This window comes from Stegodyphus dumicola, chromosome 9 (assembly GCF_044657685.1).
Source record: "Stegodyphus dumicola isolate Sdum_Otavi_A_Nest chromosome 9, ASM4465768v1".
Lineage (NCBI taxonomy): Eukaryota > Metazoa > Arthropoda > Arachnida > Araneae > Eresidae > Stegodyphus > Stegodyphus dumicola.
In genome coordinates this window covers 12,007,814-12,019,919 of record NC_140776.1, presented here as the reverse complement: position 1 = coordinate 12,019,919, position 12,106 = coordinate 12,007,814, and the positions used below count along the sequence as shown (strand labels likewise).

At 31.4% G+C, this 12,106-nt stretch overlaps 1 protein-coding gene across 3 annotated transcripts in view; it reads right to left on the bottom strand.

Moving 5' to 3' along the window:
- The window catches only part of LOC118194990 (ATP-binding cassette sub-family A member 2-like), a 194,361-nt gene that overhangs the window by 50,137 nt on the left and 132,118 nt on the right, over positions 1-12,106 (bottom strand). For all 3 annotated transcript variants that reach the window (XM_085823222.1, XM_085823221.1, XM_085823223.1), the window contains 4 exons: positions 11,863-12,010; positions 7,879-8,002; positions 2,078-2,210; positions 1,059-1,179 (listed from right to left, as the gene is read on the bottom strand). In XM_085823222.1, the coding sequence (XP_085679348.1) occupies positions 1,059-1,179; positions 2,078-2,210; positions 7,879-8,002; positions 11,863-12,010 (526 nt within the window). The remainder of the gene's footprint in view (positions 1-1,058; positions 1,180-2,077; positions 2,211-7,878; positions 8,003-11,862; positions 12,011-12,106) is intronic.

Sequence of the window (12,106 nt, the reverse complement as noted above, 5' to 3'; positions counted from 1 at the left end):
CACAAAGCCTCTAGCTTACTAGAGCAGCTTCTTATTGTTTCATTATATGTGTGCTGGTTCGAAAATAATTTGGACATCACACGAAGATGAACTATAATCCTTTTATTGTGGCTAGTACACTCCAGGTTACATGGACTCTCAAACTTCACAATTTCTATTTTAATAATCTCTTTAAGTAAAATCTTCCTAATTTATGTTTAAGATAGATGCAAACATAACTTAGATTCATTAGCTGGACACCAATTCACAAAGAATACTAACACACACAAAGCCTCTGGCTAGATGGACTGAATTCATGTTGTTTCATTATAAGTGTGCTGGTTCGAAAATTAATTTGGACGTCACATGGCGCTGAACTACAATCCTTTTATTGTGGCTAGTATACTCCAGGTTACGTGGACTCGTACTCCACAATGTCATCAGTGCAACTTAACACTATGAGAGTTGCAGACTTCAATACTCCAACCTGGCATGACTTTTGACTACCCCTGTCTCCTTCACTGCACACTCTGTTCTTAGCCTTCTCACTGCTTCTTTGCAACCACATATGAATAAAAATCTCATGGCTGCTGCTTGTGAAGCAAACAGTAAGCATTAAACATATTCTTGGAACTATGACAAAATTTAACCAGAATAAGCTCATGATGAAGATGAGCTCCTCATTTATGAAGCAAGTAAATGTATAAGCCTGAATCCTGATTTCATGTCTGGTTCACTCTTGTGTTAAGTCACTTAAAAAAAAAAAAAAAAAAAAAGATGGTGCCACGAAATGTTATCGCTATGTATTACTTTTAAAGAAAATATAAACAGTACAGAGAACAAGTATTTTTAGGTATCATCTAGAAATTTCAGAATCACCTGTTTACTCAAAATAAGAAGAAAAATAGAATATCAAAAACAACTTATTACTCATACATTAACAATGATTAGATGATTACTACGTGGCAAATTATAATACTATACTTAAATAAGCACTTCAATAATTAAAGCAAATCTATAAAACATTGCAAAAAGGTACACATGGTAAAGAAATCTACTTAAAAAAATATTATTATTACCTTTGTGAGATCAATGAGATGCAAAACATCAGTATTAGCATGGCCAGTTAGAACTCGCTTTCGTTCAGCTGCAACATCTTCATCTTCCATTTCAATTGAATAATCAGGTATCTGAATATTTCTATTAAAAATTCAATTATCATATAAATAATCAAGAATTTTACCATGTCAAAACATTAAACTAGAAGTAAGATTTTTAATAGTACCAAATATAAAGAATTAGACTATAAATTTCAGAGTTCAGAAAGAAATATGTTCATCAGCTTTTTTTTTTATATGTAAACATTTCCTGCTTAAAAAAAATCTATAATGAAACTGCTTCAACACTATTGTAAAGATAAAAAATATAAAAAAAAACTTTCGATTTATATCAACAGAGAAATTTAATTCTAACTTTACAGCAAATTTGTTGTATGCTAGTATGGCAATCTTCATCAAAATTAAGCTGAATAAAATATAGAAGTAACTCATGGCTCTTATTCTATTTTGCCGATTTGTTTACACATACAGTAACATTAACATACACTGGCATCTCAAAGTTAAGCCTGTGGCAGCAAAATCAACGAAAATGGAAAAGTAAAACTTTGATTAACACCAAATTGCACATGAAGGTAACAAATGAGTTTATGCATGAGAGAAACCATGCATTATGCACAAAGATGAAAACACTGAATACATTACTAAATTCTTCATTTGTTAATCATTACACAGTTTTCAATGCCCATAAGTAAACATTCACTTAAATTGTTAATAGTTCTTAAGTTCTTAAATGAAAATGGTCTAATTTCCTTTTTTTTTTTTTTTTTTTTTTTTTTTTTGGTCAGATTAACAAAATCTAAACTTCATATTACCACAGAGAACAATATGATGAAAGTAAAAATAATTCAAATGACATCAGTACTTTTAACTAATGTACAATAAATATCATAATGCACAAACAAGAAAAATTAAAGGAAAAATTAGGCATTTAGAGGGAACAAAATGAAGTAAAGGATTGAAAAACATGAAAAAAAACTCACTTTGGTTTTCGAAGAAAGTTGAATTCACATAATAACGTAATAAAGAAAAATGCTAAGCCTGAGAAAGCCATAGCAACTAAATTACGAGTGACTAAGTCCCATGCAAAAGGAGACTTCATCTTATCATATTGACCTATTACAGATATAAAATTAATATAATAAGATCTGTCTAATTATATAAATCATAAAACAAAAGAAGACATGCTTCTAGTTTACATTTAAAATCAGTTATCAAAATCACGAAAAACGATAAATATGCTACACATCAGAGGATTTTATAAATTGTTAAATTATTATATTTATTAACCCAATTTCATTAATACAAAACCAAAAACAAATGTATAACATAGAGCACATATATTACTCAAAATTTGGAGGGGGGAGAACTTGATTAAAAAATAGAAAATTATAAAACAGCTATTTATAGGCACGAACAAATTAATTATACCATCCTTTCAAATATCAAAGAACAGACCACTTCCAGGTTGGGCTACACATGGGAGTAATTTAAATTTAATTATATTTCCTCCAAAGTTTTGCATCTACTGATACTGAAAGACAAAGATGGACAGAACATGATATGGCAATTTAGAACATTTTATCGTTATTTGTATGAGAAGTTGAAACAATAAGTCTGCTGATCAGCAAATTCATTTTTTACATATATTTAAAAGAAAATACTCTTGCTATAAAATTATGGTGATAAATAAGATATAATAGTTTTGCTTTCAGTATGTACCAGAGGCTGCTCACACATTTTTTAGACAATTTTCATTGTAATTACAGAAATATTTTATAAAAAAATTTTAAATGTTATATTTGATAATTCCCCATTCTTCACTATCATTATACATCATAATTTCCATAACAATAAAGCCTTTTGTAGTATTGGAAGAGATATTCCATCCCATTGCTCTCGAACAGCTTTCCAGAGTCTAAGGAGGTTGTAAGCCGACATTTGGAGAACCCGCTTTTTAAAAGTCCGAAAGTGAAAAAATACATTGGTGATAGATCAAACGATTTAATAGGGATATGAGTGAAGGGTATGGGCCTTGATATCTGTTTCTTGTTCCATTTTTTTACAGGAAATTAACAGTACATTTTGACGTGTTGCTGCTCGCTTTGTCTCGATGCAGTTCCACTGACTGACCACACTGTGTGTAAAGAGAAGGTATTTCATGTTTGAAAATTGCATATAAAATATATTTTTGATAATATGTTGAGTTGATCTGAATACTTTTCATCACTCTCTTTATCTTTAATTTGCTGTAATATGAAAAATCAGCAACAATCATAAATCCCATAGAAAAAAGTTTCTTTAGATCCCTCGAACCATTTAAGATTTTTTTCTCCTCTTTGATGAAAATAAATGGATCTTCTTTTGTTGCAGTCATTTAAGTGCACCCAAGATTCATCTATTATGACAGCATTTTTTCATTTTCATCTGGATAAATGTTTCTCATAAAGAATCCTACAGCACGTTCTATGTTCGGCAATATATCATGGAGAAAGGTGCTGAAAACTGTTTTTTCGCCTTTTTAAGATTTAAATTAGCATTAATTACTTTGTTTAGACTTGTAACTTGGCAATTTAGTGATTCTACAACTGTCCTTTGACTTAGAAGATTTTCTTTTAACATAAAAGATCTCCCTTTTGCAATATTCAAAACATTTCATTTTTCCTCGGATATGTATTTGGAAAATTTTTTCCCCTTGAAACTAAATTTTGACTTTCCCTTTGATGTTGACAGCATTAACTATCATAGCTTTATGGCTTTCACTGCATTTTTTAAATAACTAGATATGAATAATTTTCTTCGGAAAAGACACAAACATAGCCTTCCATCCCCTGCTTCTTTAAAAGTAGCATTTTGCATGAAACAAACTGTTAAGCAGCAGACAATAATTTATACTTTTAAAAATATAGTTGCAGTTCTCAAAAGATTTCCTTTTTTTACAATAAAACAAAATTGTCTAAAAATGTACGAACATTCTCTGTACAGGGTAATTCACGAGTCCAAAAACATACACAGTTGAGTAATTTTAAAAGGGACTCCGTTAGACAGCCCCAACGTTCTAGCTAGAACAGGGCCTTGAAATTACTTAAACCAACCCTGATAATGATGTAGATGTGGCAACTGAAAATTTTTTGTGGCTTTTCCATGAAACATTAAAATGAATGGCAAAATGATATAGTAAAATTTTAAGTATTTGTTTGAAAGTATCTTAAGTAGTGGACTGATTAGATTTAACTAAGTAACATTCAGGGCTGCGCCAAGCCTAATCGGCGCCATCGTGCAAATGCCTAGCGAGTGCCTTTATGCAGTGACGATATTAAAGGGAAATTGTTTATGATTAAAAAAATATATTTCATATTATTATGTTAAAATGAAACATTATTAACATAATAATATGAAAAACCAAAAAATTACATTTTATCTTTTAATTTGTCTAAATAAGAAAACATTTTGTGCCTGTTAAAACCCACATTTAAACATATTTATTGAAGATTTATATATTCAAGTTATGAAAAGCTGCCCAACCAGTATAGTAGCTAGCATTGCTGACTGTTGTGCCAAAGGGTAAGGGTTTCAATCCCGGAGAAGGGATGGATGTTTGTAAATGTATAGTGCCCGTGCGGCATGGGGGCACTCAAATATGAAGTGAGGGGTATATATATGGTAGGGGAAGAGGGATACAAGATGCTCGGACCTGTTTTCCCCTGGTGCTCTCCATCAAAATTGGAAGCAAAACTGAGCTAAATCACACTGTCACCTGTAAGATGCTGTAAGAAGTTGTGAACGACAAAGCTCCTTTTCGTGGGCTGACTGTGGGCCAGCCATGTCAGCATTAGTCAACAATAACAACAAAATGTTATACAAAAGTAACACTGCAAGCTAAGCGAAATAATATACTAAATGCACTGGATACCAAATATATTGCTGAACATTATTTATTACCTTAACATTAAAATATATTATACGACAAGGTTCAAAGTGTGATTACAACAGGACACAAAATCCAAAATTCTTTTCTGCACACTGCTATGTTTTTGACAACGATATAGCTTAGAGTTTTAACCGGCGATGCTACATTTTCTTCAAATGTTTGCAAAAACTGCAGTTCATGCATAAGATCTATACTACTTATATCGCTTTGATTTTTTATCAGTCAATGCTTTTTGCAATTTTTAACGTAAGTTGAGCTGATCTTGTAAATATATGTAAACGAAAATACGCTATGTTGATGTGTACGTAACAGTAGAGGCCGGTGACATAGATGCATTCGATAAGCAATAAAAACAAGCAATCACAAAAAAATTAAATATAGTCAAAAGTCTTTAATCCGGACGTCCATAGTCCGGAATGATCTATAATCCGGACCTCAAAGCTACAAACTTTCTGCGCATGCGTAAACGCATAATGTGTTTACACATGCGCGTAATACCTTTATGCATGCGCAAATGCGTTTACACATGCGAATTTAATGTATAATGGACGGTGTAAGCTAAGCTAAAATTATCTAATTATCTAATTTCAGTTAATGTTGCAGATTGCGTTGTTCCTTAATCTTCAAATTGGATCCGGCTTATTATTTTTTGCAGACTGTTAGAGCAATTTTATAAAAGTAAGCTTGAACTTTCGATTATGTCAAAAAGAATTTCCGATTCTGGAGCTGCCAAAGGATCTACAAAGCGAAAGCATGTTTCGATTAAACAAAAAGTAGAATTGCTGCAAAAAATGGATAAAAGCATATCCTTTGTTTCTCTAACCATTCCGAAATCTGTTTACCAATTTTTGACGTTGCGGCGTGCAATGAACTGGAAGTTGATCTGTCAGCACTATCCTTATCTTCAGGGCAGATGTTTTTATTTTATTCGGCTTATAATTCCTTACTAAATGTAGTATTTCATCTCAATGTACTCGTCTTTGATATGATTTAAATCAAATTCCTCGTCGTTATAAATATCAAGAATACACATCAAATAGTTTTCTGGTTGCAATTTTCTAATTTCGACTATACGTAATGTATGCTTTACGCATGTGCGCGTTGAAAGACATGTTTAATAAAGTAAACAAATAAATATTAAGCTTTTTTTTTTTTTTTTTTGTAAATTTTGATACCCTTTAGATCATAATTGCTCTTTATTTCATAAATTACGGTTTTTAATTTTATAATTTCTGCATGCCATCTTACCAGATTTAAACTGATGATCTATAATCCGGAATTGCTGAACTCCCGACAAGTCCGGATTAAAGACTTTTGACTGCAATGCACAAATCACTACAATTGAACAGTAGACACAAAATTAAGATTAAGCAATTTGTTGAATGTGTCTACAGTTACATACACAACGGTATCACTATTTTCACGTTCAAATAAGACAGAAGAGAACTTCAGAGACAAACTCCTGCCCTGGTTATAACTTTCGGTCAAATAAGACAGAGTGCTAGGAGGAAGGGGCACTCAGACCTGGCAAGCTCAAGGTTGCCTTAACACAGTTAAATGCCCCAACCCCTAGAGGCGATCCAAAAGGCCACTAACCTATCCATCGAGCCGACAAGCTCAGACTAAGCTGAGTCGACAGGAATACTCAGCAACCCATATTCCATGTCCCCGTCCTGGAGGAATGGTAAAAACATCTGCCATCAACAGAGGCCCCAACCCCAGACAGCAGAACAAAGTCACTTAAACACTGTCAGACAAACTGGGCCACCAATCCGGCCTGCTAACACTACGTCATGGTATACAGACGTCGGCTTTAGGCACCCCCAGGGAGAAACCAAGGAAAGATATGAATATGCAGTTTTTACCCAGTGTAAACCTCAAGCAGTTTAAAGGCTCGCTGAATTTGTCAACTCCACCGACACAGGGTGTTTCATCTCAGAAAACCATCAATATCTGACTATATAGCTCCACTACAACCAACGGAACAGACGAAACAGTACTATATGGTCCCTGTCGAGCTTGAAACAGCCATCGCCAGCGATGACTCCAGTCCTGTGGAGACTGATTTTAAACACCCATGGCCGAGACTTCCTAGGTACAGATTCTAATCAGTAGCCTCCCAGGTTTTACCTGAGTCAACCACCGGAAGGACGCTGAAATAAGACAGGAGGCAGGGGACCACTGGTTGAGCTGTTGTGCCACCACGAAGACTTTCAGCTTTATTGCTCATTCAGTGGGACTATGTCTATTTGAATTTTATAATCATATATATATATATATATATACATAAAATTAATCAATTCTAATTTGAAAGTTCTGTAATGGCTGTGAAGATGAATTTAGAGATTTTTATTAGCTCATAAGTGTTTATGAATAGCTCTTCGAGTCCAAGTTTATAGAGTTATTTAAAAGGACTAAAAGTTCATAGGTTCCTTTTTGATATCTTAAATATCAATAAGACAAGACAAAAACACGTTCAAATTAGACAAGAATTTTCCTGTTCAGACAGGCAGCGAGACAGAATGCTTGTTTTAATGATCGCCCAGCCCCTTTTTGACTAGGCACCGTCGTGTGCCGCATGACTCTGCACCTATTGTCGGCGCGGGCCTGGTAACATTTAACAGGCTGTTACTGTCTTGCACAGTCCATTACATGTATACACCTCTGATAATTATTTCAGAATTAAGCTTCACATTTAATTATGCAAACACAAAAAAAAAAAAAAAAAAATTGAATCAGATTTTTAATAATTAATACAGTTTTACCAAGTTCTGATTTTTTTTCAATATTTACAATTCATCTGAAAATAGCAATCAAAATATTTAAAATTTCTAACCAAATTATTAGTTTTACCTGTTTTAAAAAGAAAGAAGTTCTGATATTCATTGAATGCTATATCCATCAAACCTCTGCCCAAGCAATAGTTAGGAAATAGGAGGAATGTTGTTTTAAGCATCTTATGAACTTCACCTAAATACTAAAAACACAAAGTGATGAGGAAAAAAAAAAAGCATTAAAATAATAATAAAAAAAAAATTGTAAATTGAAACCTTTCAAATATTTGATGTCAAAATAAAAAAGTGTGGAAAAAACAAAGTAACTCAGATCTCATCTACAGACATGGAGTTTTAGTCACATATCTTCAATTCTGTATGTTAGTAAAAAGAGAATTCACAATTAGCTATAACTCCATGCACAATTTTACTTTGAGATTTTTACATTTTTCATTTCAGTTTTGTTAAATGCAATCATGCCTGGATCCAGCATTTTAGCAATCAGTACAGTTAATGACAGGCAAAAATTAAATATATCAATATTTTAAATCATAATGTAATATTTTGCAGTTAATTCAAAATACAGTACTTTTAAAATTTGCAATCCACTATAAAATCTTTCGTAAGGTGCATGCATTTTACTGTAATACCTAAACAGTTTTCTGTAGGCAGAAATGCTTCACAATTTAATTTCCATTGACTTAAACATGACCTCAAACAAATTTTATCTATTTCTCTAGCTACTGATACCAGCAGTTTAAAAAATTTTATAGAACAACTCATATTTTAGGATATGCATATTTAAAGAATAAAGATGAAAGAAGCTATTTCTTTTGGTATTCTCAGTCACTCCAGAAATGGAATTTTGTAAACTGTTTTGTAGTTATTTCCTCAGCATTATTACCAGACTGATAAATGCGAACTATAGCCCCAGTTGCCTTTTGTTTTAAGAAAACTGCAAATTTTTAAAGTTTTCCATTAATTCAGTTTTTCCAAGATTATAAAGATTATTTCCTTATCATGCTGACTTTTAAAATCATTGCTTTATCAAAGAAAGTGCTCAACACAAAAGAAATTTTTTAAAAACTGCTTGTTCAGACCTGCAGGAAATGTGATGGGATATTCAAAATCCAACCTTCCTTTTTTTTAATACAGGCTTGGTTTGGTTTGGTTTATGTGATTACAGCAAAGCCTCGAGGGCTGGCTGCCTAAGGGAAGTTGCCTTCGTGAAAGACATTTTAAAGAAAAATGGCTTGTATGCAGATACACATGGGTAAACCACAAAAACGTTCATGCAGCCAGCTCGTTTGTGGAATTTGAACCTCGGACCGAGCTACTAGAGTCCAGTGACTTTACCACTCGGCAATTGGTAGACCTTTTGAATATATGTTTAACATGTTTCACACAAATCCTGTGCATAGTGATTTTAAGTTTGCTTTATAATAAATAAAGAACTTCTGCACATATTTTGAAAGTCAGACTGCAAGGATGAAACTCATGAGGATTGTCAAAAATTTTTTTGAGAGTTGCCATGCTTAAAGACTCAACAAACTTAGTATTTTAGCCCTCTTGTTCGAATGGGACATCATCAATCTTCAAAACAACTTGTTTGGTATTCTTACATAATAACCATCCTAGGCAGTTACCTATTTTGTCTAAATTTGGAGCTGGGCCTAAGTATGGTCTTAAAATTAATAAAACAAATAATGGACATTAAATGAAACTCTAATAAATCACTTTTCTGTTGCCTGTCTCCTAGATTAGAATGATTCGAACAGTATTAATAGTTTTAGTGATGGTAGCAGACCAATACAAATTATGGAATCCAGAATTATAAAATACAAATAGATGTCTCAGGATAAATTATTAGGAGGATATATTTATAGTTCATTGTGTTGAAATGGTGTTTTTTATGTTGAATGACAAAACAGGCATCATCTAGATAGAAAATCATAGCTTCAAATAGTTTTAAGCTTTAACATCATGTCAGAGCCTAATATGAAGACTTTTGGAATATCTGTTCTCAGTGTTAACTATATACGATGCATTTCTAGATTTTAATGAGTTATTTAGAAGTTAGCAAGTCCTTGTTTATATTATTTATTAGGCTAAAATAAAGTACATTTTACATCCATCATAATTATGACTTTTAAAATTTTATCCCCAAAGACTATTTATGAGGAATAAAAGGGTTCTCCTTGGATTTCTGATCACGTGCTATTAAAACACACTTTCAAAGAAAGTAAAACAAATTTAAACATGCATTTAATGTAAATACTGAACTTAGTGGGATATTTTTAAATATCTGATTCATTTGCTCCATTAACTATTTCAGAAATCTTGTGCTTCTTAACTTTAATCATTAATCTCAGATACATCATATGAAAAGATAAATAAATACAATATTTCTTTTGGGAAAGTTAAACTGAAACCTTTTTCCACGTTTCAAATTGAAACTCTAATGTTATCATCAAAACTTCCCATAGTTTGCTTTTTTATACTGTCAACAAATGCTTTTGTTTTTCAGATTATTCATATAAACTGTATGCACATAGCATCCATAATTAGTTCAAAACACTTACAGCAGCTATGAACAGTAAATATTCCAAAGAAATATAATTTATTACATTTATGGTAATGTATATGACAGTACAAAGTAATAGCAATGTATGAAATATAGGTATCAGATATGAAATATAAGTTCATATTAGTAGTACAAATATAATTAAGTTGCTTCTGTAGAAGTATGGAATGTACAATAATATTTAGAAAGAAGGGGAATATTATACTTCTCTTTACACTAACTTTTTTTTTATCCCCCAACTAATATATTCAAAATAAAGATTAAAATCTGCGGGTAAGAGATGAAACAACTTTTCATCAACTTGTAATTGAAGGTATTATAAGTAATATTCACATTAAAAGAATCAGATGCAAAACTAGGGTTTAAAAAAGAAAAATTGTGCATATTACTCAAGAAAATGTACAGTCTGCATTTCTGAATAAGCAGACCCCCCAATATACATTCCTGAAATATTTTACTGAATTACTTTATTAGGATATGTAATAAATATTCTGATATTGCATTTTAAAGTAAAGAAATTCATGTTTACACAAAAAAAGTACAGCCAACTGCTTTTTATTTTATTACCTGTGGATGAATGAAGTTTATAAACTGCACTTATCAACTATGTTTTGAGCCACTATTTTACAAATTCTTAAAAAAAAACTGAAAACTTTCCAAAATAAATCTAGGCTGAAATGATTATTCAAAAACTGAATAACATTATACGAAAATAAATCTTCAGAAGTTCATAAAAATTAACCTACAGCAAAAAGCATACAATAAAACACATAAAATTATATTAACGTAATTTTTAATGCAATATATAATAAATTTTACCATACAGTACAAAGTCCGTAATCCGGACTTGTCGGGACTTCGGTGATTCCAGATTAGAGTTTTTTTTCGGATTATAGATCATCAATTTAAATCTGGTAAGATTACATGCAGAAATTATACAATTAAAAATATGAAACTGTAATTTATAAAATAAAGAGCAATTATTATCTAAAGGGTATCAAATTTTACAAAAAAAAAAAAAAAAAAAAAAATAAAATAAAAATAAAAATAAAAAATAAAAAAAAAAGCTTAATATTTATTTGTTTACTTTATTAAATATTTCTTTCAACGCGTGCATGCGTAAAGCATACATTACGCATAATGTATCCGTGCGCATTCTTTATGTGCATTCGTAAAGCATACAAAAAAATAAGTTTGTGGTTTTGAGGTCCGGATTATAGATCATTCCGGATTACGGACTTTGTACTGTATTATGAAACATGACAAAAATAACAGATAAATATAATTTTCTAATAATGATTTGTTTTAACTCTCCTATATGGCTGGATGCATACTAGAAGAAAAGGAGACAAGTTACAAACTGAGAAGGCCATTTTGGAATTATGAACTCTGCAATTTAAAGGCCAAAACTCATAGTGTTGATAGGGTTAATTATGTTAAATTATATTAACCAAAGTAACATTTACATAAAAAACTTACAGCATCATATGAAAAAACCTCCAGTAAAAATGATGTGACAACACATGTGATTCCAACAAATAAATTAATCACAATTAGGAATATATATGCTGTACTTGGTTCTTTGAAAAGAAATGATACTGGATACATAACTGGTGTGATTGACCATCTGAAAGTAGTAAAACTTTAAATTATACAACCTGCAGAACAATAAATGCAAAATTATACACAGCACTTATATATTTTAAAGAATATATTTTTCATA